The 27,206-nt window shown below is 44.7% G+C and overlaps 1 protein-coding gene across 1 annotated transcript in view; it reads left to right on the top strand.

The window, feature by feature from the left end:
- BLVRA (biliverdin reductase A) overlaps positions 1 to 16,613 on the top strand; it is a 30,716-nt gene extending 14,103 nt beyond the window's left edge. Inside the window, exons 3-7 of the mRNA XM_008057257.2 lie at positions 912 to 1,031; positions 2,544 to 2,641; positions 7,001 to 7,108; positions 10,078 to 10,249; positions 16,260 to 16,613. Of these exons, the coding sequence (XP_008055448.1) occupies positions 912 to 1,031; positions 2,544 to 2,641; positions 7,001 to 7,108; positions 10,078 to 10,249; positions 16,260 to 16,518 (757 nt within the window). The 3' untranslated portion in view covers positions 16,519 to 16,613. The remainder of the gene's footprint in view (positions 1 to 911; positions 1,032 to 2,543; positions 2,642 to 7,000; positions 7,109 to 10,077; positions 10,250 to 16,259) is intronic.
- Positions 16,614 to 27,206: the final 10,593 nt, after the last annotated feature.

Raw genomic sequence — 27,206 nt, 5'->3', positions numbered from 1 at the left:
CTCTACCAGACTGTGAACTCACTGGAAGGTAAGGGTGTTAACTCATTCTCCATGATTTCTCCTACAGTGCCTAGCACATAGTAGGAAAACAATAAGTATTGGTCAAATCAAGCCATGTGGGTTGGGTAGACCTGTGGGAAGAAACCTAGCACCATATCCTTTGAGAACCAAACTCTCTCCCGGTGCTTTCTGCTTGTTGCCGCTTGGCTGAAGCTCTCAGTTGGTGGAGCACCTCCTGCTTGCTGGCTGTCCTATATTCCTCCATGACAGCAAACCATGGAGGACTACTCTCCTGTCCCAGCCTCTGCCCTGGGTAGAGTGTAGACTGCCCTAGCTGTGGCTCTCCTATCACTAGAATTCTTCCATGCCCTAGAAGAATCAGAAGGCCTTGGGTTCCCATCCTGCCTCTGCTCCTGGTTAGCTGTGACAGTCTCTACCTCTCTGGGCTTTGTTAGCTCAGCTATGAAGGAGGCAGTGACACCTGACTTGCTCTTGACTAGGCCATGAAGTACATGAAATCACATAACATTTTATACCCCGAATGGATTTGGCTTAGGTTTGGTAGCTACAGTGTTTGACCAAGTGCATGGAACTGAAAGTGACCATAGAGACCACTTGTCATGAAATATAAGTAGATTTTTTAAAAATGTTTTTAGAGATGGAGTGACTCAAAGACTCTCCCAGGTCATGCGTGCTGTGAGTGGTAGTGTTGGTGCTCGATGCCAGGTGCCCTGACTTCAACCCGGCGGCTGTTTTTCTCACTCCACAGTGGAAAATTGCCTGGAAGTAGGAGGGAGGAAATTAATTTCTTCCTTTCCAAAAGCCTGGGAGGAGAGAAGGGTGGTACCCATTCATTCTAAGCCAATGTTCTGCCTACTTTTGAATTTCATTTATCTGTTATACTGAAATAGACGAGAGCTCGGGAACATTGATGGAGTCCAGCAGATTTCTCTGGAAGATGCTCTTTCCAGCCAAGAGGTTGAGGTCGCCTATATCTGCAGTGAGAGCTCCAGCCATGAGGACTACATCAGGTAAGTGTTCAGTGCAGGCAGTCCTTGCCTTGCACAGCAATGCAGGACTGTAAAAATGACTGGGCAGGCTGAAGCCCTGAGGAAGGCTCTGCATAGTCACTGAGGAAAATTATGACTATTCTGTGACCTTTAAAAACTGCTGTCAAAACATTAAAAAATTCTTATTGTCAGTTACAAATGGAAAAGGAAATGAAAAAATAGTAAAAGTAATACTTAGGATGCTGTAATTTGAGTTATAGAGGCATTAAGAATTAAAGTGTTTTATTTCTTTGTAAAAACCCACTGAGCGTTGTTTTGAACACCATCCTCTTCGTATGGCTTAGGATATGGCTCCTTGGTGAATTGTTATCCTCCTTTCCAAGTTTGGATGAGCTTCCACATTTTGTCCTTTATACTTTCATTGTCGTGAAATAACTCTGACAGTTCCTTGAGTATGAAGTGTTTTGGCCATGAGGCGAGTAGGTAAGGAAATAGAGGTGGCAGTGAAGAGGGGAAATGACATTGTGTGTAGAGCAAGAGGAAAAGTGAAGTGTCCACCTTCCCTATACCTTGTGAATGAAAAACCTAGAGCCCTTTAAGCATTTGGTGGGGCCAAACCCAGAAATGTGAACCACAGGACCTGGGATCTCACAGGGAGGTGCCAACTGCCTCCCTGAGTCTCAGCTTCCTTCTCAGTTCCTACTCTCAACCACAGCTGCTACCACCATGCTGTCGTCCAGGGATAAGATGCTCCCTCTTTATCAGTCTAGCTCCAGAGTGGACAAAAACACCTTTCTTGGGTCCCCTTAACCTTCTCTGGCATCAGGATGTATTTCCTTTAAAAAGTGATCATGTAACTTCTGTGCTTATAAATGTTTGTACCCTTACATCTAGAGAATAAAATCCAAACTTCTGAGCACAACATGTTTAGGTCCTTCACAGTAAGGTGCCCAGCTACTTCTCCAGCCTTGTTACCTTCTCCCCCCCATAGTCCATTCCCCACTAGGCTGAAATTTGCAAATGGGCAAAGCCCCACAGACGCCCAAGCCCCTGTACATACTGCTCAAAGTGAAATGACCCTCATCACGCTGCACCTGGAAAATGTCTGCTCATACTTCAAGACCCAATTCATAGGTCTTACTGAAATATTTTCTGACTACTTCAGGCAGAGCTAGCTGCCATGGATTTTGTAGTCTTTATTTATAGCTGTTGTACGGTAATAGGTGATTAATTTGTAAATGTGTCTGTTTCCCCACCAGAGTAACTGATAAATAGCACGTAATTGAATGAATAAATGGATGAATGTTCAAATTAACACATCACAAGAAAGTCATTCTGGCACAGGATAGTAGAGGATCACGTGCAGTTTAGTTCTCCCCCTGTATCCTTCGCACTGATTGTCCCCCTCATTCAGGACACATTTATACAGAGAAATCCTTGTGCAGTTATAACATTCTGTTCTCTGCTGTGCCGAGCATTTTAATGAAGCTTATTTAAAGTGTTCTTTCCCTGTATTTATCTCTTTTACCAAAGGCAGTTCCTTAATGCTGGCAAGCATGTCCTTGTGGAATACCCCATGACGCTGTCTGCAGCCGCGGCTCAGGAACTGTGGGAGCTGGCTGAGCAGAAAGGTGACGTACACTATGTCTGTCTTAGTTTCTGCCTCCAGGATTTCTGTGGTACCTACCGTCTCTATGCCTTTAAAACTTAACCCTGTTTGAGATCTATTGTCCTGGCTAAACTAGTACTATGGGCTCCCAACACCCACTTCACCCCACTGTAGAGCCCCATAGGGAAGTATGTGGAGGGCAGAGGGATGGGTGGGAATTTGCAAGCTTTCAGCCAAGGCCTGTCCGCTTCTTTGAACTCTAAGGAAAACGTATGAATTAGCTTCTTCCTGTGCTTGTGTCATGACATTATTTTGGTTCTATTCATGTGATACTTAAGTTGCTAGTGGGAAAATGCACAAATCATAGAACCTGGTTGTCTTAGCCGGGCTCGGTGGCTCAGCCTGTAATTCCGCACCTTTGAGAGGCTGAGGTGAGTGGATTGCCTGAGCCCGCGGGTTCGAGACCCACCTGGGCAGCAAGACCTCATCCCTACAATAAATCAAAAATCAGCCGGGCGTGGTAGCACATGCCTGTAATTCCGGCTACTTGGAAGGCTGAGGCGGAAGGATCGCCGGAGTCCAGCAGGTTGAGGCTGAGGTGGCCAGGAGCGCCCACTGCACTCCAGTCTGGGCGACAGAGTGAGACTCCAACTCAAAAAAAAAAAAAAAAAAGAAAAGAAACTGGTTGTGTTATATGCATGGTTTTTGTTGTTTCTCAAAAGGAACAACCACTTATTATTTAGTATATGCCAGGTACTTGGAAACTCTGCTGAGCAATTCATATGTCATTTGCTCACTTTGCCTACAAACCCTTGGAGGTAGGTATTTTTGCTAGCTTCTGCATAGAAAACCGTGACTCAGGGCCGGGCTCAGTGGCTCAGCCTGTTATCCCAGTGCTTTGGGAGGCTGAGGTGAGAGGATTGCCTGAGCCCTCAGGTTCAAGACCCACCTGGGCAACTTGGCAATACCTTGTCTCTACAAGAAATTAAAAAAAATTAGCTGGGCATGGTAGCGCACGCCTGTAGTTCTGGCTACGTGGAAGGCCGAAGCGGAAGGATTGCCGGAGCCCAGCAGGTCGAGGCTACAGTGGCCGGGAGCATTCCATTGCCCTCCAACCTGGGTGACAGAGTGAGACTCCAACTCAAAAAAATAAAAAAAGAAAAGAAAAGAAAACCATGACTCAAAGAAATAAAATCATTTGTATTAGCTCACAAAACTTAATAACATGACTGCTAAGTGGGAGGTAGAGATTTGAATCTCACATTCATTCCCCTAAGCCATGCTACTCTCCAGAGGTTTTTGTTTTACAATAACTGAACAAGCCCCTCTTTGGAGGCAACTGGAACTAACTAGAATGTTTAGGGGCTGCTTTACCTGGCAGGGGAGATACCTTGATCACAAAGGTGGTTTTCTCAGGTGAGGCTCATCCATTGCACTCCGGATGTGCTGATTCCTGCGATTTCCCCAAATGTGGGAAACTCTGCTGCATAATTTATGGTAGTGGGGAACTGTGTTCGCGCTCTCCCCTAAAAATAAAAATAAAAAAATGTTTAAAAAGAATGTTTAGGGAATAGAGGACTTAGTTAAATGAAGTTTAAATCACAAACTCTTGTTTCAACATTTACTACTGAAAATCCTTAACATAGAGACAAAATATGGTGAATAATTATAATGAAAATCACCAAAGAAGGCATCCTGTGCTTACCACCAATGTAGACTGAGCATACTTTATTGAAACTCTTGTCTTTCTCTAACATTGGGCTGTAGCCCTGGAGGACAGAGTCCATCTTTTACCTCTATAGCCACAGCAGCTAAACACTGCCTGAAATTTACTAGATCTTTAATAGATGGTTGAATGAACAGCTGAGTGAATGAAGAGAGTGGAGAGCTTCAGAGCCATCACCTGGCTCTGAAGCTCATGAGGAAAATGCAAGATGCCAAAGTATGGCCCCGCAGATTTGTTGCAAAGGGAAGAAAATGTGCTTTTATAATGAAGAACTCTGTGGTCAACATCCTAACCCAGTGATTGCTAATATGACTCAGTCTGACAGCACAAGCCATCTGGTGTGATGTGCACAGCATTACCCATGAAATATTCTTGCAAAATGTTTACCTAAATATAAATGGGATTTAAACCAAACTTTCAGTACAGGAAATACAGGGATAGAGGAACAAGTTAAATAATGTCATTTAACAATCGAGCAGACTAGAATGTAGACCACTCTACAGGATAGCAGGCTAAGTTTCTTCAAAAGGTAATGCCCTGTATATAGTGACTTTCTTCCAAAGAGTACAATATGGAAAGGAGAACAAAAGAGTAACTTTACACTGAAGAAGCCAAACACTACCTCAGCCAGATGGCCAAGGTCACATCAATAGTGATAAGTCATATTAGTAGCATATACCCTTGATATGATGATGATAATAGTCCTTCCGTAGTTTCTTCCTTTGCAGAACACTTGACTCCTGTCTAATTATGAGAAAGACATGAGACAAATCCCAACTGAGGGACATTCTACAAAATACCCAACCTACTCTTCAGAACTGTCAAGTTCATTAAAAACAGAGAATGAGAAACCTTCCAGTCCAAGAGACACCTCAGGAGACATGATGACTGAATGTCTCATGGTGTCCTGGATGTGATCCTGAAACAGAAAAGTCATATTAGATAAAAACTAAAGAAGTCTGCATTAAAAATGGACTTAACTTTTTAATAAATGAGACAAAATGAGAACCAAAACACCAAGGGCCAGTATTATACTATAGCCTTGATATGAGTCTCTTGAACAAGCAGAATCTGAATGTGAGTCTCTTAAACAAGCATATCATGTACGTATCATATCATTAGTGGCTTTTAAAAAGAAAAAGCCCTTAACAATGAGGGCAGCCTTTGTTCTTTAAGAACGTATTCATTTCTCATTCTAAAACATTGATTAAGCAGGATTTATATGATAGTTACCATCATGTATGAGAGAGTATGCTTGGTACTAGGGTCACAAAAAGATAGTCATTGTCCTTGAGAAGGTTACTTGGCCAAACATTCACAACTCTTAGTAACTCACCTGCAGAAAATGAATTGAAAAGATAACTACAGTATTTACATGTAGCCCAGGAAGTAATCATCTTATTCAACTTGGCATACCTAAATATTATGTCATTTTGGATGGCAAAAGTTACAGATAATTTGAGAACAAGGTCAATAATATAAAAAGCCCTTAAAATCAACATATCTATGAATATGTATATGGATGTATGTGTGTGGTGTGTGTGTATATGTATGTACGTGTACGCAGGCACACGACAATGGTTATCATGTGTGTTTATCACAGTTGAACACTGAATGAATAACAAAAACAACCAAAGATGTAGCTGGAAGATACATAGTTTATTTCACTACCATGGATACAGAAACTGACGCCTGTTACACAGTGCTGAGAGAATACAACATGTTGCCGTATATGATCCAACTTCCCAGATGGCCAGAGTCTCCTGGAGGGCGGGGAGGGCAAAACTTCACTCAAAGAGAGATGCTTCTACTTATTGCAAACCATTTTCTCAGGAGAAGCTCCCTTTGTATAGTCATGTCTTAGGGAGTAGAGGGAGGAACCCCACTCTTCCACACACCTAACTCTCTGGAGACTCTGCTGACACACCTGCTTACTCATAAGATACAGAACAAGCCCAGAACATGTGGCAGTATTTACTTTGAAGCTGAGTTAAGCAAAGGCTGCTGTCCTGGGAACATCTCCTTGTGGCCCAGATTTCTATCTGTTTCAGTAAAACTGTAGATCCTAACCACACTTTGTAATCAGAGAATTGCTCTGGCATTTTATGGAGCTTCTGGCCTAGATATGAAAAACTTTTTATAGAGCAAAATATTTTAGGTTTTCTTTTAGAATCCAAAATTTTAGTTGTGAGTATTAAGGCTTTTATCTCCCTCCAAACTGGATCATTTTTTTAAATCATCTGGTTCTTCCAATTCTTTGAATGGAGTAATTTTAGTTAACCTCCTTTATTTCCTAACCTCCTTTATTTCTCATAATTGCTTTTCTATCTGCGTTTCTTAGATTTTTCCGCTGCACCGCTCCTCCTGTCTAGAACAGAAGCTAACTCTGTTGGCTTTCAGACACATCTCCTGTCTCATTATGCCTTTGGGGACAGGTGGACACCATCTTGCTTCTTAGGTCTTCATTCTGCTGGAAGCTTAGAAGCGGCTTCTAAGCTGGGGTGTGTAAGGTGTAGTGGGGCCATCCTGCCTGCATGCCCAGGGTAGCTCTGAGTGCTGGGTGTTCTGGTGGAGGAAGACAGACATAGACTCTGGGGTGCGCAGCTAGGTAGAACTGACAATGACTGCTTTTTTATTCCCTTTTTGTCACAACAGGAAAAGTCTTGCACGAGGAGCATGTTGAACTCCTGATGGAGGAATTTGCATTCCTGAAAAAAGAAGTGGTGGGGAAAGACCTGCTGAAAGGGTCGCTGCTCTTCACAGGTCAGTGTGAGGGCCACAGGCCCCAGGCGAGGTCGGAAGGCCAGCCAGTTCCTTTCTAGCTCCTTAGGATGTGAGCTTGGATTCGTTCCTGCTAAAGTCTCTACAATAAATCAAAAAATCAGACGGGTGTGGTAGCGCACGCCTATAGTTCCAGCTACTCGGAAGGCTAAGGCAGAAGGATCGCCGGAGCCCAGCGGGTTGAGGCTGCAGTGGTCGGGAGCGACCACTGCACTCCAGTCTGGGCGACAGAGTGAGACTCCAACTCAAAAAAAAAAAAAAGTCTCTCTGACTCAAGACCAATTAATCTAATTTTCTCAAATGAGCTGTACTTAATTGCTTGGTGGTGAAACTTATGTTAGAAGGTTCAATCATATTTATGCTTCTGTCCCAGTGTACTAACTAGTTGGAGATTATTTTTCTACAGGAAGTTGTCCATTAAAAACTCTTTAAAAAGGACTGAGAAATAGGAACTCAGAGAGAACATTCTTATACTTCCTTGCAGAGCAAATAGAATATGCATAGCCCCTCTGCTCCTCCAGCTGGTTACAAAGACATTGCCCGCAACCACAGAACTTGATTTACTGTCTATGTGGGTATTTACTTGATGTTGGTCATTCTTTGAGCAGCTCCATTAGCAATAGGAAATGAGCATGCTGCCACCTCCAGCTCTTGTGGTCACCTTTGGATGGACTCCTTATCTGGCTCTACCCTAAGGCACCTGGGCCACCCTTCCTGAGGGCTGTCACTGCACAAAGGAGGCCCTGACATGGCCCAGTGTTGTTAAGCTGTAAAGTCACTCATCTCTTCATGAGTTTCCAAAAAATCTAGTAGAAGCTCATTTCAAAATCTGTCTTCATTCTTGAAAATAATGATATTATGGGAGTTATGGCAACAAATAATAACAATCATTAATTTGTACAAGAAACTGTGCTTAAGTAGGTGACATACATTATCTCATCTGAATTCATATCACAGTCCTATAAAGTAGGTATTTATTACCCTCATTATATAGGTAAAGAAATCAAAGCTTAGAGAAGTGAGTGGCTCTTCACAGAGGTCACACTGCAGTCATGTGACAGAGCTAGGTTGGGGCTCCGGTCTCTGACTATGTGACTTGAACTTGTGACTGCACAGTACTCCGACCAGACAACTAGAGCAGACAGTAACCAGTTCAGAGGGCTCTTCCTTCTTTTGTAAGCTCAATACTTAGGTCCTCGTGATTTCAAACCATGTTTTCTAACTTCTAACTTTTGTTTGGTTTTGTATATAACTTCTTGTTTTTCAAGAACATGCTTACTGTAAATTATTCATTGTTTTAAGTGAATATCAAAGTCATAAGAAATGTTTGGTTTATAATGTAATAAAACAGACAAGAAGACTTTTAAATTTAGGTTATGTTTAAGATTTGGACTGAGGGCAGAGGGGAGCAGTTTCTCGACCAATCAGATCTCTCACTCTTCTGGGTGTACTTTTTTGTATGCAGTTAGGAAGACTGAGAAAACATTTAGCACTGTATCAATTTTCTTGATATGGACATAGCTTAAAGGTATTACTGTTTTCTCTGCGACTATCATAATGCCTTAACCCTATTGCCATTTACACTTGTGGTATTAACCATATTGAATAATACAGTGTTGGAACTAATTATTTTATTCCAATGATATTTGGCTTATAATGGAATTCTGGACATTAAGAAACTTAGTTATAGCAAAAAAATCCAAATTTCATGCCTTATATTTTTCTAACGTGATAATGTGTGAAACAGGCACCAACATGCATTTTAGATTTATTGATACAAGTTATGCAATAGTAATTTGTTTGATGTCTTCCACATGTTTTTCTATTCAAGCAGACAATGCAGTCTCATTTTCTTCCTCCCACATTAATAATATGTAATTTTTTTTTTTTTTTTGAGTTGGCGTCTCACTCTGTCACCCAGATTGGAGTGCAGTGGCCACTCCCGGCCACTGCAGCTTCTACCTGCTGGGCTCCAGCGATCCTTTCACCTCAGCCTTCCAAGTAGCTGGAACTATAGGTGCGCGCTACCACACCCAGCTAATTTTTTATTTATTGTAGAGATGAGGTCTCGCCAAGTTGCCCAGGCGGCTCTCGAACCCGCGGGCTCAGGCAGTCCACTCACCTCGGCCTCCCAAAGCACTGGGATTACAGGCTGAGCCACCGAGCCTGGCTAATAATATGTAATTTATTGTCCAGTCTGCATCATTGTGAAGGCACCTCACACATTTTCTTTCTACATAGCACCAGCTGACTTTTTTTACATATATCTCAGTATATATTTCATCTCTTTATTTACTTTTTGTGCAATTTGAATGAAAAACTTCAAGGAAACATACAGTTTTGAAAAATTTACACTGGCATAACTTTGTCCTGTATAATCACCAGCAATCTTTTTAAATAGCCTGAGAGGGGACATCTGAGTGGTTTGCTAGATTTATGATGTCCCCTCAGAGGGGACATCTGAGTGCAAAGGGTAAATAAGAGTATGGACTTGAGGGACTAACATACCTAGATGCTTCTACTTTGACCAGACTACTTTAAACCACTGATTGATGAGAGAGAGTATGTGTGTGTGTGTGTGTGTGTGTGTGTGTGTGTGTGTGTGTGTGTGTGTGTAAGTATATCTGTGTATGTGAACATAATGTGTGTATATTAGAAGCCTGAAACTTTTATTATCCTGTTTGGCTGGGTCAATTGCTGTTTCCAGTAGAATGTTTTATCTTACTAACAAAACTGAAGTTAAAAAACAAGAAAAAAGAGAGATGATGCTTTTATACAAGAGTTTAAATTTAGCCACCCTAGTTTTCCTCAGTATTATTAATCTTCTGGGACACTCACCCCATAAGGCAAGGTCTCATTTTTCTGATCACTCAGCCACATCTTTTTCTCCCCTGTCACCTCCTGAGTCCTGCCCACCTGCCAGTTCCCATGGCATTTGTGATTCTCCACAGCTGGCCCTTTGGAAGAAGAGCGGTTCGGCTTCCCTGCATTCAGCGGCATCTCGCGCCTGACCTGGCTGGTCTCCCTCTTTGGGGAGCTTTCTCTTGTGTCCGCCACCTTAGAAAAGCGAAAGGAAGAGCAGTATATGAAAATGACAGTGTGCCTGGAGACAGAGAACAAAAGGTAAGTCATGAGAAGCCACGAGGAGAAGGAAATTTAAGGATACCCCCGTGTGTTCACAAGGGTGAATCCAGAAGGAGCCCCAGGGATTAGGCTCTCACTCTCAACTGCAGAGGGCCTGGCTGCTTCTGCAGACAAAGTGCTGAGGTCTCCCCTATGTTGCCTCATTGCATCCTCTCAGCAGCCGTGGGAGGTAAAGTAGAAAAACATAGTCCCGTTTGCCAGTAAGTAAACAGAAGTTTACAGAATTGAAGCAGGTTGCCTAAGTTACTCAAGTAACCAATATCATGTGTAGTGGTAGAATCTGAGTTACCTGTGTGACTTGAATTTTTTCCAGTGTTTTATGATGAAAGTTTTCAGACGTTCGCAGAAGTTGAAAGAGTGTTGCAGCAAACACTCACACACCCATCCCTGGATGCTGCTATGAGCGCTGCACCCTGCTTGCCTATCACATGCCCAGATATTCATCCCTCAGTGTAAGCACAATTCAGGGTTCTGTTCTTCATCTTTATCATCAGATCATGCTGTCACACTGTTCCCAAAATGTTATAGCTCTTGACTTCTCATCCCGAGTCTTTTTCAACAAAAGCAGATTCATAATTTTCCTCCAAAAGCATCTGTGCTGCATTTAGTATTTAGAACAGGAAGGGCTTCAGATGTTTCTATGTGTGTTTCCAAGGAAGTGGGTCTCCTGGTGGTAAAAGAAGTGGATCACTGGGTATTAAAAAGAGGAAAACATTTGAGTCCCTGAATGAAGCCTAACCTCCGTCCATTTTGAGGAGTTTCCACATTGCTAGGAAAAGTCAGAGCCCCAGCAGATGAAGGCAAAGCCTGCAGCTTGGCAGTGCTGCTTGTGGAGAGGTCGGCAGGCAGTGGTGGCCCCTGCCCTGCTGTTGGCTATGTGAGTGTTGGGATTGCAGCCGTTGTCAGACCTGTCCACATACAGTTGCAGTCTCCTGTAATCAGAGCTGATAGTAGCTCACCGTGCTGCAGAAGCATAGGGAAGGGGAACCTGGAGAGGTCCAAGCACGCTTCTCAGAGGAGGGGACACCATGCTCAGTCTTGAAGTTTGAGGAATAATCAGTGAAGAAGCAAGACGCAGAGGAAGCAGAGGCTGAATCTCATTTTCACACAGGGGAGGCATCGGATGGAGGGTTGGGACAGATGACAGACACCATAGAGTAATAGCTTTTTAAATTCCTATAATAGGCCAGGCATGGTGGCTCAAGCCTGTAATCCCAGCACATGGAGGCCGAGGTAAGGGGATTGCCTGAGTCCACAGGTTCGAGAACAACCTGGGCAACTTGATCTCATCTCTACACTAAGTCAAAAAATTAGCGTGGTAGGCATGGTAGCGTGCGCCTGTAGTTCCGGCTACTTGGAAGGCTAAGGTGGAAGAATCTCCTGATCCCAGCAGGTCAACGCTGGGGTGGCCAAGAGCGTGCCACTGCACTCTACCCCAGACGATGGAGTGAGACTCCAACTCAAAAAAAATAAAATTAATAAATTCCTATAGTACTTTCTACATTACAGATTGCATTTTTAATTTCACAACTCCACTGTGACATATGTATTATCATTACTTATTTTTACAAATGAGTAAATTAAGGTACATAAAACATCTTGACATTCTGCATTCCCTCAAACTCAAGACTCCACATTAAGCCGGACATCGTGTCTCACACCTATAATCCCAGTGCTTTGGGAGGTAGCGGCGAGAGGATTGCCTGAACTCAAGCGTTCGAAGCCAGCCTGGGCAACTTGGCAAGACCTCGTTTCTACAATTAAAAAAAAAAATCAAAAAATTAGCTGGGCGTGGTGGCATGTGCCTGTAGTTTCAACTACTTGGAAGGCTGAAGTAGAAGGATCATCTGAGCCCAGCAGGTCAAGGCTGCGGTGGCCGTGAACCTGCCACTGCACTCCAGCCTAGGAAGCAGTGAGACTCCTAAAAAAAAGAAAAGAAAAGACTCCCTGTTATTTAGGACATGTGTCATTTTCTTAGGTGGATTAGATTATTTGTAATACCTCAAATTTATTTTTATTCAGTGTCAAAGCAGTGAATAAGTTGCCTTAATCATCATCATCGTATCCCAGAACATTTGCAAGACTGTACTGTGAGCTTTTAAAACTAGCCTCAGAGAAATTGATTTTTTAGATGGAGTTAGACCAACTTTTTAATAGAGTTTCTAATCATCTTTTTTTTTTTTTTAATTGGAGTGAAAACCAAAAAATTTTAGTTGATGAATGGATCACCTTAGCTTTACTTCATTTACTAACTTAACTGCTATTTCCTGAGTTCTTTGACCTGAATATGAATTTTTTATTCATGGGCTATCATGAAGCACCCCTGAATCATTTTAGTAGCTTCCAGCATAAAAAACTTGTTAAGCTGCAGATCTTCAGAGCAGATAGTCTCTACTCAAGGTAGGTGTCCTGTCTGTGATGAAGAAAAGTCATCTCCTCTGTGAATGCAGCCCTGGCTTCTGATTGTGCCTTGGAAGAATGCTTTGTGATTTTTGGCTTCTTGTCTCTCTCCTAAAGTTTATCTCAATCTGTAGGTGGGATTCTGTTTCAGCTAAAAGTAGGCACCTTTCCAGGGCTTGTCACCACACATTAGGAACCATTGCCAGTTGTCTGCGGCACACTTCCTTAAGTTATAGCTACCTTCCAATGGTACAGTAAGGCAGGCCGAGCAGAACCACAGGGGAATGGTTGAGGGGTGGGGGGAGTGTAATCTTGAAAAGTCACCAATAAAAGGACAGCCGGGCTCGGTGGCTCAGCCTGTAATCCCACGCCTTGGGGAGGCTGAGGTGAGTGGATTGCCTGAGCCCACAGGTTCAAGACCCGCCTGGGCAGCAAGACCTTATCTCTACAATAAAACAAAAAATCAGCCAGGCGTGGTAGCGCGCACCTGTAATTCTGTCTACTTGGAAGGCTGAGGCGGAAGGAACGCCGGAGCCCAGCAGGTCGAGGCTGTGGTGGCCAGGAGTGGCCACTGCACTCCAGTCTGGGCAACAGAGTGAGACTCCAACTCAAAAAAAAAAAAAGGACAGGAGTCATCACTTGAATCCCTGTTGTACAAGTACTGCTATTAGCTAATGTTTATTCAGTGCTTACTATGTGCCAGACATGGCCTGGCTCTTTTCCAAGAATTTTCTCATTTAATCTTTGTATCAACTCTCTGAAGTAGGTATTATTATCACTTAGGAAACTGAGGCTCATAGAGGTTAAGACACTTGCCTAAGGACACAGAGTGGACAAATGGCCTAGATTCATGCTCAGGCAGCCTGTCTCCAGACCCCAAGCTGCATGCCTTTTCCCATCAGTGCTCAGGAAGGACACAGGGAAATAATGTCCTGGAAACAGACCAGGTCCTGTCTAGACCTGATCAGAGTACTCACATGTCAGTGAGGTAGGTAACATTAGCCCCACATCCCAGAATTAACCAGGAAGCCACATTCTTTCCATTTTACCAAGTCTTCAAACTTTGTAAAAATAGGCATCAGGACCCCTTTTCAGACAAAACCTTGCGTGAATATCCACTGTCTAAAAGGGGTGCAAGTTGTAACTCTCCTGTGGAAGTCCATTGATAGGAGGGGTGCCAAAACAGTGCTCTGCCTACCTCTTTTTCAGGACTTGTTAGGAGGTCGCCACCTCCACTGTGCTTGCAGACAGATGCTGACACTAGGGATATAGGAGTGGCTGGCAACTTACTAAAGAAAGATAGCACCAAGTAGCTCTTTTGCAGGCAGTCAGTGTCCAGTTTGGTGAGTGCAGACTTTTGCAGGTGAAGATTTTCACAGACAGTAGCTGCCTGTGAACTCACGCTGTGTGTTTGGTTGGAATGTCTGGAATCAAGTGTTGTCCAAGCGTAGGACATGAGTGGGCCAGTCCTATCCTCAGCTCTCCTTCATCCACGTGACAGGAAAGTGCCAACAGCTGATGTCCTCATTTAAACTCATGATTAGGCAGCAGCTTGATTTTCCAAGATTTTAGCAGACAGGCCCACAAACTGAGGATGTTAGTCTGTCAGCATCATGTGATGCTTTCTGCGTGTGCAGGCGGGCGTAGTGTGGCTCCCACTTAATGCACTTCAGATCTTTTCCTATTAAGCATTTGCCCTACATTCCAGTGTTGGTCTTGCTAAGAGAGGTTAGCCCAGTGGCGAATTCCTTTTCCTGGGTTGGAGGAGCCCTGAGCTTCCTATAATATCCCCCAAAATAACTTTAATGGCATCCTTGTGCCACTTAAGATTGGAAAACCTGCAATTCTGCACCCAAATCTTAAGACCTATTATGGCCCACCGCTCTAGAAGCAAGTAACAGACAGAAGAGAGCAAAGGTGTTTTCCTTCATTTCCCACCATCGCCAATCTCACCTGCTTGCCCCGGCTTGACCTCCGCAACCAGATGGGAGAGGAGAAAGGCAATCCTGGGCCCTGATAGGTCCTCGGGATTCAGCACCTTCCACGTCCCCACTGAAAACAAAATTGCCTTGCCCTTGACCCTGGCTCATCCCTGTAAGCAGAGCAAAGCAAAGAGGAGTAGCCAGAGGACAACGCCAAGTCATCTCCCTCCTGAGACGTTATTCTAAGAAGGAGGGGAAAATGTGTCTGCAGTTGTATGTTATGATGTTGAATTTAGGGCACCTGTATTCATTTAAAAATTGGGAGGAGATTAAATACCTGACGCAGTAAGATATTAAGTAAATTTTTTGATCATACATGATATGCAGATAAATCACAAGAGCAGAATCTGTAGGGCCATAAAAACATTTTAAAAGGGGCAACCCCCTTGGGTCCCCTCCCACTGTAGAAGCTTTTCTGTCCTCTCAATAAATCCTGCTTTCTAAAAAAAAAAAAAAGGAGCAAAACTAGTGCGCGCGTGCTTTTAAATGGCATGGCTTTATATGCTACATACACATAGACAGATATTTAACAGGGTTGTGTTAAACTAAAGATTTTATTTAGGTGGAAGAATTTTTGGATTTTTTTTTTCCACTTAAAAAGTCCTTAAATCACCTATTGGATATCATGCTCACCACTGGGGGTGAGGGTAGGGGTGGGGGCAGGCTCGTCAGAGCCCAAACCTTGCCTTTACGCAATATACCTATGTAACAAGTCCTCACATGAACCCTACGATTCTTTAAAAAAAAAACTCTTTAAATCAATGCTGTGTAGTTTTCAGAATATATTTAAAAGCATAGATTTTTGTGGTTTTTTGCTGTCATGATATTCAATGAAGCTTCTTACTTTAGTTCAAAAATGTCCTTAGGAGAAGGTTTCTCTGTTTTACAGAAGCAGATACCACAGCTCTTATCCATTGTAAAGAGAGAAAAAACAACTCAGAAAAGGGAGAGACTTTGGAGAGTCTGTCCTGTTTGGTTTTAGTTTTTTAGGCGTGATGACATGAGTCAGGGAGGGGGTGGATTTAAACTAGAAATGGAGGTGCTTTGTAAACTGGTAGTGGGTATTTTCTGGCATGTGTTTGGGTTCACAGACTTATTTGAGAATCTGATGAAAGAACTCTTAAGAACTCTTCCTAGGATCCTTTTGTGGTTCATAAGTGTGATGATTGGGTACTCCTACACATGTGTGAGATGTGACACACTCAAACCTTGTTATGACATCAGTACATTATCCATATGGCAGTAGAAAGAAGAATCCTTCCTCAAGACAATGTACACACACACTGAGCTACACCCAGCCTCGGACAGTTTTTAGATGGTCTGTAGTCCATGTTGGATCCCTTAGAGGAATCCATGCAACTCAGTGTAATAACTCCTGATTAACAAACTGGACTTCACAGAGGTCATTGAATGAATTCCCCCACTGGTGGCAAAATGAAAGGACTATTTGGCCACAAAGTTGGAATGCCATCCGGGCCACCACAGCAAACTACAGCCACTCGGGAAGCAGGTGCACAGTGAGGACCCATGCAGGTAGCCAGTTGTGCAAAGCAAGCACCCACTCGTGCTCCTGTGTCACCTCTAACACAATTCTTTTGTCTCTGCAGCCCGCTGTCATGGATTGAAGAGAAAGGGCCTGGTCTAAAACGAAACAGATATTTAAGCTTCCATTTCAAATCTGGGTCCCTGGAGAACGTGCCAAATGTAGGCGTGAATAAGAACATTTTCCTGAAAGATCAAAATATATTCGTCCAGAAACTCTTGGGCCAGTTCTCTGAGAAGGAACTGGCTGCTGAAAAGAAACGCATTCTGCACTGCCTGGGGCTTGCGGAAGAAATCCAGAAGTACTGCTGTCCAGAGAAGTGAAAAAAGGAGGCAGTGCAGCACACCAAGATGGGACCGGAGTTTGGCTCTTCTCAAGAGTCGACCTTGTCTCTGCTCCTGCAATTAAACATGTTGGGTCCAGGATACTCTTAGTGTTGCGAGCTATGTTGGGGGTGATATTTGATGTTGGGTCCTGCAGCCCAAAGGAAGGAAGAACTAACCTTGGCTGAGCTCGGCTAAGTGATTTATATATATATATATATATATATATATATACACATTTTTTTTTTTTTTTTTTTAGTTAAAGTTTCACTCTGTCGCCCAGGCTAGAGTCATGGTTCACCATAGCCTCGACCTCCTGAGCTCAGGCAATCCTTCCCCCTCAACCTCCCAAATAACTGGGACTGTAGGCACATGCCACCATGCCCGGCTAATTTTTCTGATTTTGTTTTGTTTTGTTTTTTGTAGAGATGAGATCTTGCTATGTTGCCCAGGCTGGTCTTGAACTCCTGGGCTTGAGCAATCCTCCTGCCTCGGCCCCCAAAGTGCTGGGATTACAGGTGTAAGCCACCATGCCTAGCCTGGCTAAGTGCTTTATATGTCTGACTTCATTTATCCTTCCCAGCAGCCCTGTGAGATGGATGCTACAGGCCTCTTTTCATTAGTACACTAGGAAATCCTGTTTGCCAGACTGTAAACCCCACCTATGATCTGAACCACTTCAAACTACTGCCCTCAACCCTCTTCCCCGCTTTAAAGAATTGTGTTTTCCCCAGAACACTTCACCTATACACCAAGAAACTCTCTAGCATACACCAGCTGTCCTGTAATTCAATTCTGTCTACCATCTGATCCCACAGGTTAACATCTCAGTCTCACGAGACTGCCTTCATTTTAGATTTTTTTTTTTTTTATTGTGTTTTCCCTCAAACTGGGTACCTGTGCTGTGTGCTAGGATTCTGTGTGACTAAGATGTGGCCATTGCCCTCAGTAACGCAGTGTCTAAACAGAACCAGCTGCACAAACTGGTCATTACAATGTAGTAGGTTCAGTAAAAGAGAGGTCTCACTCTGTCGCCCAGGCTAGAGTCATGGTTCACCACAGCCGAGTGTGGTGGCTTATACCTGTAATCCCAGCACTTTGGGAGGCTGATGCAAGAAGATTGCCTGAGCCCAGGGGTTCAAGACCAGCCTGGGCAACTTGATGAGACCTCATCTCTACAATAAAGCACAAAACCTAGCAGGGCATGGTGGCGTGCATTTGTAGTTCCAGCTACTTGAAAGGCTGAGCCGGAAGGGTTGCCCATGCCCAGCGGGTCAAGGCTGTGGTGGCTGTGAGTATACCACTGTACTCCAGCCTGGGCGACAAGAGTGAGACTCCAACTCAAAAAAATCAAAATAAAAAAATTAAATAGTGAATTTCTGGGTGTGGTGGCTCATGCCTGTGATCTCAGCACTTAGGAAGGCTGAGACGAGAAGATTGCCTGAACCCAGGGGTTTCAAGACCAACCTGGGCAACTTGGCAAGACCTCGTCTCTACAATAAAAGATATATATATTAATAAGAAGAAGATGCAACGAATTACCTCTCCCATTTGGGTTTGGTAACTCTGCTGTTTCAAAATGATTGGCCTTATTTGATACTGAGGTAGGAGTGTGTGTCACAGCAAACCAGAGCTGGACAGTGGGGGGAAAAGATTTTCTTCAGGAACTGATGCAGTTGGGAAAAGAGACCTCAGTGTAAAACTGGGCCCAATCCTGATTAGAGCATGGACAAGTGAGAGATTACAGTCCAGGAGTAGGAGGAGTTCAGTTAGTAAGAGGAAGCATGGGGCGGGTGGATTCTGGCTAAACCATCTTGACAGGATTCTTGCCAAAGGCAGGCCAGGGTAATCAGATTATTAAGGTTGGGGATTCTTACTAAAGTGATTTAGCAGGATTTTTGCTAAAATTGAGTGGTGCAAAGATGGACACAGAAGTTCAAAGGTCAAGGCCTAGGTGAGAAGGTTTAGGGGAGGCTGAAGTTGGGTCAAGGAGAGTCTTTGTCATGGGCCATATGATTACGAATTGATATTGATAGCTACTAATCTCAAGCTTGTTTTGCGTTCAAAATGAAAACATCCATAAGTTTTACTCATTGGTAGGAACTGCAAAGGCAGAAGGAAGAGGAGACAGGAGAAAACAACCCAGAGATGATGGGGCAACAGTCTTGCTCTCTGGTTCACAGCTGCCCTCTCTTCCTGGTGCTGCAACTGGAGCCAACCCTGCCTGTATGCCACTGCAGCATTTCCCAAGTACTCTCCTCTGAAGGTGGCACCCCCAGTCCTAGTTATAATTCTGTTTCCAGAATGTCAAATAAAGAAGCCACAGGTATTCCTCGCCATTTGTCCCTCTGTCCAATTTGAAGAAAAAGGCCCTTGATCCAATTGTACTTATGCTCTTGTGTGTCAGGGTGGTCCTCTAGGTGAGAGTGGCCGTATGAGTGCCTTTTGCTCTTTCTGCCCCTTGCCCCCTCTCCCTTTGACAGCAGTGACCTGCCTGACTTGGAAAGCTGAGAAAGGGACTGAGCACATGAATCCCAGCCACCCTCTCCGAACTGACATCCTTAGGATGCACCCCCGTTCTCTGCTTGTCCACGTGGCAGGCGGTGGGGCAACCCCTTCCTCGGCAAGGAGGCCTGCAGCTGTGAGAAGTTAGGGTACCCCAATGGAAAGTGGATTAGCAAACCTATTTGGCGATCCCCACATTCCCCAATCAGTTTTATCATAAAACTTTTTAAAATTTCATCTCTCTCTCTCTCTCTCTCTTTCTCTTTCTCTCTCTCACTCTCTCTCATCTGTGTCTGTAGCTCATTATAGCTCAGTTGGTCCCCAAAGTTGGGAGCGGGGAAAGAAATGTTCCTTAGAGAACCCTTAAAATCCCAACAATATATCTGCTTATGATCTTCCACCTAAATGAATTTTTAAAAAATTTTTTAGTCAATGACTCTTGAGCTCCTCAAGAGAAGGTTTATTTTTGAAAAGTTCCTTGATAAACCTGTCCATTATTTGTGGTGATGTTGGAGATAGAGAAGGATGGGGAATAAGAGGCCTGGAGGCCCGAGAAAGCTACACATTCAAAGTGTGGGATACTGACCAGCAGCCTTGGCATTGGCATGGTCAGGGTGCTTGTTAAAAATGCAAGTTCTCAGGCCCACCTCAAACTAGCTGCATCAGAACAAGACAGCATGATAATTCGTGTGTATCTCAAAGTCTCTTGAAGCTTATTGGCTTGCAGGGAAGAAGAATGTTATGTAATACTAAATGTTAAAGTACAGCTGTGAAGGCTGCTACAAAGAGGTGTTTGGGGGGCAGTTTTTTGTTTGTTTGTTTTTTGTTTTTTGAGTCGGAGTCTCACTGTGTTGCCCAGGTTGGAGTGCAGTGGCACACTCCCGGCCACCACAGCCTCGACCCACTGGGCTCAGGTGATCCTTCCATCTCAGCCTTCCAAGTAGTTGGAACTACAAGTGCGCGCCACCATCCCTGGCTAATTTTTCTTGATTTATCATAGAGACGAAGTCTCGCCAAGTTTCCCAGCCTTATCTCCAACCCCTGAGCTCAGGCAATCCTCTTGCCTCCGCCTCCCAAAGTGCTGGGATTACAGGCATGAACCACTACGCCCGGCAAATCACAATTTGTATAACAAACCATGGTACTTTTTTTTTCCTTTTGCCACGTTATTTTCTTATGAACAAACCAAAAATTAATGGTGAGCAGTTACAGTGTTGGCTGATACATCTATTTTTTTTTTTTTTTTGAGTTGGAGTCTCACCCTGTCGCCCAGGCTGGAGTGCAGCGACAGGCTCACGGCCATTCCAGCGTCGACCCGCTGGGCTCCGGCGATCCTTCTGCCTCAGCCTTCCGAGCGGCTGGAAACAAAGGCATGCACCACCACACCCGACTACGCGTTTGTCTTTTTAAACAAATGATGAAACTGAGACTTTTGATTAAGCAGCACGGCCAGGTTCCCTCACCTGAGTCAGGCCCTCAGTCTGGCAGCCGGCTGCCAGTAGTGTACAGTTTTATTGGAACTGCCTTCCTCGTTCATCTGTGGACAGAGTGTGGTTGCTTTCATGTTACAGCAGCAGAGTTGAGTCGTTGTGACAGAGATTGTATGACCCATGAAATCTAAAACATTTACCCTCTGCCCTTTTTCAGAAAACATTTGCCGGCTCCTGTCCTAGATGGAGGCGGCCAGAGTTGAGGTCAGGCCTCTGCCTGCGGTCTTCCTCTTAGTCTCCTGCTCCTGTTGAGGCAAAAGCGTAGACACTGTCACATTAGAAACACCAAAATGTGATGGTCTAGAGACTGTAATAGGCCCACAGGACACACTTTCCAAATTTACTTGTTCCTGGTTTTGGTATGAGTCACACATTCATTAGTGGGCATTCAGATAGCATCAAATAAAGACCTACAAGAGGCTGGGCGCAGTGGCTCACGCCTATAATGCCAGCACTTTGGGAGGCTGAGGTGAGAGAATTGCCTGATCCCAAGGGTTTGAGACCAGCCTGGGCAACTTGGCGGGACCTCATCTCTACAATAAATCAAAGATTAGCCAAGAGTGGTGGTACGTGCCTGGATTTCCAGCTACTTGGAAGACTGAGGCAGAAGGATCGTCTGAGCCCAGCTGATTGAGGCTACGGTGGCCAGGAGCGTGCCAGTGCACTCCAGCCTGGGCAACAGAGTAAGACTAACTCAAAAAAAAAAGACCTGCAATATGTGTCTGCTGCTGCGCTGGGCTCTGGGGAGACTGAGGTGAATATACTTGGCCCTGCCTTGGAATGTCACTGCTTATAAAGTAATAGTTCATACCAGCTACAGCTGGAAAGTACAGGTCCTAGAAGAGGCGCAATATGGCACCAAGGAACCCCAGAGGGTGGGGGAGAATCCCTCCATGGGACAAGTGGGAGGAAGTGGCATGTGGGTTGAGCCAAACAAGGGAGAAGTAGGAAAATAAAGAAGACGTTCAAGAAAAAAAAGTGAATTGCTGGGGACAGTGGCTCACACCTGTAATCCCAGCATTTTGGGAAGTCAAAGAGGGAAGACTGCTTGAGCCCAGGAGTTCAAGACTAGCCTAGGCAACATAGGGAGACCTCATCTCTACAAAAAAAAAATTTTTTTTTTTTAATTAGCCAAGTATGGTAGCACACACCTATAGTCCTAGCTACTGGGAAGGCTGAGGCGGGAGCATCACCTGAGCCCTAGAGGTCAAGGCTGCCGTGAGCCATGATTGTGCCATAGGACTCCAGCTTGGGCAACAAAGTGAGATCCCAAGTCAGAAGAAGAAGGAGGAAGAGGAGGAGAGGAGGGAGAAGAGGGAAAAGAGAGAGGGAGGGAGAGAGGGAGGGAGAGGAAGGGAGGGAGGGAGGGAGAGAAAAAAGTGAATGGTGTAATTAAACAGCACAGAGGACCATGGTAGGAGACAGACTGAGAGGCAGGAGAGGGCTAGCTTTGGAGAATCCAGGAGTAGAGAGGATAGAACCCCAGGAGGCTGGCTGCAGCTGCAGTTACAGTGCTGAAATGGCTTGCAACCTCAGTAAAATCATGTGATGGCTCTGGGGTCTGTGTCGTCATCTTAAAAGAAAGAGTAAGACCACGTAATCTTCCGAGTCCTTTCAGGAAGATTTTGAGCAAGAGAGTATCATGGGTAGAGTTGCTTCACGGGAAGAGGGAAGGGGTAGAGGCCTTGTCTCTCTCCAGGCGGGTGGCTGACAGAGGGGAGAAAGGAATCTTTCCACAGCAACACTGGGTTACTGTGAAGGTGCATCCCACCAACACACCAGCCCATAACACTGAGAGTTTCCTCCCTTCTGTGAAGGGAACTTCCCTGATGATTTTTTTTTTTTTTTTGAGTCAGAGTCTTGCTGTTACCCAGGCTGGAGTGCACTGGCACACTCATGGTCACTGCAGCTTCAATCTGCTGGGCTCAGGCGACCCACCTCAGCCTTCCAAGTAGCTGGAACTACAGGCACGTGCCACCATGCTCAGCTAATTTTTTTATTTATTGTAGAGATGAGATCTCACCCAGTTGCCCAGACTAGTCTCAAACCCTGGGCTCAGGCCATCCTCTCACCTCAGCCTCCCAAAGTGCTGGGATTCCAGGCATGAGCCACCGTGCCCAGCCCCTGATGATGCTTCATGAAAAAGTGGTTGTTATAGAAATGTTGCCCAGGGAATTATTTGGGAGAGAATTTGAAAGAAGAAGAGTTTCTGCAGCTTTAGGAAGAAACAGTGTTGATCAGATGTCAGGAGACTGGAACATGAGCTCAGAAAGAGAAGGGCTCTTCTGTCTCCTCTTGGGATCTGGAAAGTTGGACTAGGAGTGGGATTGGAAAGAAATTCAGGAAGGAGTGCCGAGTCCCTCCCTGGGAGATGCAACCACTGAAGAGGAACCATGTCTGCAAGAGGCTGTTCTCTGACAACTTTGTGCCAGAGTCACAAAGACCAGGAAGCTGGCAGCCACTCCTCCCACCCCACCCCCAATGCCTGACAGATTTCCTCACACATGAAAATGCTTTCATAGAGGCCTCAACTGTACCCTGGTATGGGAACTTCAGCCAAAGGGAAACAAGCTAGCACCAAGAACCCCCTTTGCAAGTCTATATCAGTCTTCCTCTTCCTGGCAAGAGGTCCCATAAACTCGAAGGTCCAAACCAAGGCCAGACCCACCTTCTGTTTGCAGCCTGCCTACTTAGCTCTGTTGTATGTCTATGCTGCCATGGGTGGAGAAGCTAGCTTTTAGCAGCTCATAGAGTGACGGTTGGTGTTATGGGTTCTAGACTCTCCAGGGACTCTGAATTTCTGTTCTTGGAAGGGGACCCGGCTCTTTTTCTCAGATGTCCAGGAGAGACAAAAATTAACACCTGAAGTGCTTGTCTGGATTAGGGAGCAGATAACCTCAGCTTTGAGTAAAGAGGAGATAGAAGATTCTAGGAAGGCCGGGCTTGGTGGCTCAGCCTGTAATCCCAGCACTTTGGGAGGCCGAGGCAAGTGGATTGCCTGACCCCACGGGTTCGATACCCACCTAGGCAACTTGGCGAGACCTCGTCTCTACAATAAATCAAGAATTAGCCAGGCATGGTAGCATGCGCCTGTAGTTCCAGCTACTTGGAAGGCTGAGGCGGAAGGATCACTGGAGCCCAGCAGGTCAACACTGGGGTGGCCATGAGCAAGCCACTGCACTCCAGCCTGAGTGACAGAGTGAGACTCCAACTCAAAAAAAAGAAGATTCTAGGAAGGAGGCTTTGGCCTCAAAGGAGGGACCAGACAGATCCAAGATGACTGGACAAACTGCTCAAAGCCCAGGGTGAGTAAAGAGACAGGGAAGGGCAGCCTACCGCTGGCTGTGGCTACTCAGTGCCCTGACCTGCAACAGGTACCTTCAGGTCCAAGCCTGGAGGTTGCAGGAAAAGGGTGGGGGTATATAAGCAACTCAGGAGCAGACACCTTGGGCTAGCCACCTTGCATGTGGGTTAGAAATTGATACGGGACAAGCTGGAATTAATCACAGGCAATTAACGAAACAGGTTCAGCAAGGAGGCAAGGGTAGGGATGCCCAGGTTGCTTGATAAAGGGTTGATCTCCAAGGAAGGGAGAGGCAAGGGAAGCTGGTGGAATTAACAGCTGAAAAAACAGAAAGCCACAGTACTCAAATGATGAAATCTGCATTTACACAGAAATGGTGGCATCCCCACTAACTGCTTTTCTGTATTCCAAGGGAGAGGGTGGTAAGTTGTGTGACACTTGGCTCACTGGGGTCTTTCCCTGCCCCATTAAGGGGGAATTGTGTTTTAATTGATGGACCTACACAGACGCCAACTCATTTTCCCATCACTTCCTGTCTGTAGACTGTGCTGTTTATCCAGGTTTCCAGAACATGAACTGTTTTTCTGGGGTGACAAAGAAGCTGTGCCCTCACTTAAATATTACCTCAAAATATTAAAACCGCCCCCTAAATGTGGCATGCATGCAGGCTGAGAAGAATAGGTTGGCTTTTTGTTTTGTGTTTAAGTTCAGAAATCAAAAGTACAAAAAATTACATAGTTAAAAAACTCAGCCAGGCTCAGTAGCTCAGCCTGTAATCCCAGCACCTTGGAAGGCCAAGGCGAGTGGATTGCCTAAGGCCGTGAGTTCGAGACCAGCCCAGGCAACTTGGAGAGACCTCATCTCTACAATAAATCAAAAATTAGCCGGGCGTGGTAGCGCACGCCTATAGTTTTGGCTACTTGGAAGACTGAGGCAGAAGAATAGCCAGAGCCCAGCAGGTCAATGCAGGGGTGGCCATGAGTGTGCCACTGCACTCCAGCCTGGGCGACAGAGTGAGACTCCAACTCAAAACAAATAAACAGACAAACAACAACATACCTCCCTTCCATCCCTGTCCCTGTTCGTTCATTTTCTCCTGCCTGGCATGCAGGGAACTAATGTTTAAGTTAGTTTCTTATGTGTCCAACCATACAAGCAAAGATGAATTTTGGCATATGTTCGCCCCCAATCCCTGTTCCCCATCCCCTAAAAAAAAAAAATCATAGGCCGTACTCGGTAGCTCAGCCTATAATCCCAGCACTTTGGGAGGCCGAGGCGAGTAGAATTGCTTGAGCCCGCGGGTTCAAGACTAGCCTGGGCAACCTGGTAAGACCTCATGTCTACTACAAATCAAAAAATTAGCTGGGCATGGTAGCACACACCTGTAGTTCCAGCTACTTGGAAGGCTGAGGTGGAAGGATTGCAGGAGCCCAGCTGGTCGACACTGGGGTGGCCATGAGTGTGCCACTGCACTTCAGCCTGGGAGACAGAGTGAGACTCCAACTCAAAAACAAAACAAACAAACCAAAAAAAAAACCCCCCAAAAATGATATGAGTGGTAGCATACTATTTATACGGTCTTGGAAATTGTTATCGGGGTCTTTTTGACAGCGGCTGGCTCTCCTATTTCAGAAATCTCTGTGGTGGGCTTGTGCTCCCAGAACAACAATAGCTTCCAGCTGGAGAAGATTCTAAACTTAAATAAACAGGATATCAGATAGGATGAGTCCAAAGAAATCCACACTGAGATACATTCTGACTAAAATGATGAAAAGGAGAAAGGGATAATTTTTTTTTTTTTAGTCAGGGTCTCACTCTGTTGCCCAGGCTGGAGTGCAACGACATGATCACAGTCTCAAACTCCTGGGCTCAGGCAATCCTTTCACCTCAGCCTCCCAAGTAGCTGGTGCATACCACCATGCTTGGCTCATTTTTTTCATTTTTTATTTTGTAGAGACAAGGCCTCACTATGCTGCCCAGGCTACTCTTGAACTCCTAGGCTCAAGCAGTCCTCCCTCTTCAGTCTCCCAAAGTGCTAGGATTACAGGCATGAACCACTGAGCCCAGCTAAAAGAGAGAATTTTAAAAGCAGAAAGGAAAAGTTGACTTGGTATGTACAAGAGAATGTCTATAAGAATTTCAGCAAATTTTGAAGCAGAAAACTTGGAGGCCAGAAGAGAATGGAATAATAGAATCAAAATCCTGAAAGAAAAACACTAAAACATCCAGCAATCTCATCTTTTAAAAAATGAAGGGGAGCGCTGGACTTGGTGGATCACACCTGCAATCCCAGCACTTTGGGGGGTGGGGGCAAGAGGATTGTCTGAGCCCATGGGTTCAAGACCAGCCTGGGCAACTTGGCAAGAACTCATCTCTACAATAAATCAAAAAATTAGCCAGGCTTGGTGGCACATGCCTGTAGTTCCAGCTACTTGGAAGGCTGAGACAGAAGTATCACCTGAGCCCAGCAGGTCGAGGCTGCGGTAGCCGTGAGCATGCCATTGCACTCCAGCCTAGGTGACAGAGCAACAGAGTGAGACTCTGACTCAAAAAAAAAGAAGGGGAAATAAAGACTTTCTCAGACAAACAAAAGCTGAGGGAGTTTATCACCACTAGACCTGCCTTACAAGAAATGCTAAAGGGAGTTTTTTAAGAAGATGAAAAAGAACACTAATTGGTAACACCAAAACATACAAAAGTATAAAACTCATGGGTAAAAGTACATTGTCAAATTCAAAATACTCTAATATTGTAATGGTGTGTAAATTAATTATATTGCTAGTATGAAGGTTAAAAGAAGAAAATATTAAAAACAACTATAGCTACAATAAGTTGATAAATGATAAAAAATTATTTAAAGAGATGTAAATTGTTGCATCAAAAACATAAAATGTGGAATGTGGAGTAAAACCGTAGTTTGTATCATGGTTAAGTTGTTATCAGCTTGAAATAGAATATTATAAGATGTTTTATAGGGCCAGGCATGGTGGCTCACATCTGTAATCTCAGTGCTTTGGGAGGCTGAGGCATGAGGATAGCTTGAGACCAGGAGTTCAAGACCAGCCTGGGTGACACTGCGAGACCCCATCTCTACAAAATGTTTAAATAAATAAATAAAGCCGGGCATGGTGGCTCACACCTGTAATCCCAGCACTTTGGGAGGCAGAGGCAAGAGAATTGCCTGAGTCCACGGGTTCAAGACCAGCCCAGGCAATTTGACAAGATCTTGTCTCTAATCAAAAATTAGCTGGGCATGGTAGCATGCACCTATAGTTCCAGCTACTTGGAAGGCTGAGGTGGAAGGATTGCCTGAGCTCAGCAGGTCAACACTAGTGGCTGTGAGCATGCCACTGCATTCTAGCCTGGGCAACAGAGTGAGAATCCAACTC

The sequence above is a fragment of the Carlito syrichta genome, unplaced genomic scaffold (assembly GCF_000164805.1).
Source record: "Carlito syrichta isolate Samal-C Ts95f unplaced genomic scaffold, Tarsius_syrichta-2.0.1 Scaffold302911, whole genome shotgun sequence".
Classification (NCBI taxonomy): Eukaryota; Metazoa; Chordata; class Mammalia; order Primates; family Tarsiidae; genus Carlito; species Carlito syrichta.
The sequence above is the reverse complement of the archived record's forward strand: the minus strand, read 5'-3'. Positions and strand labels throughout refer to the sequence as shown.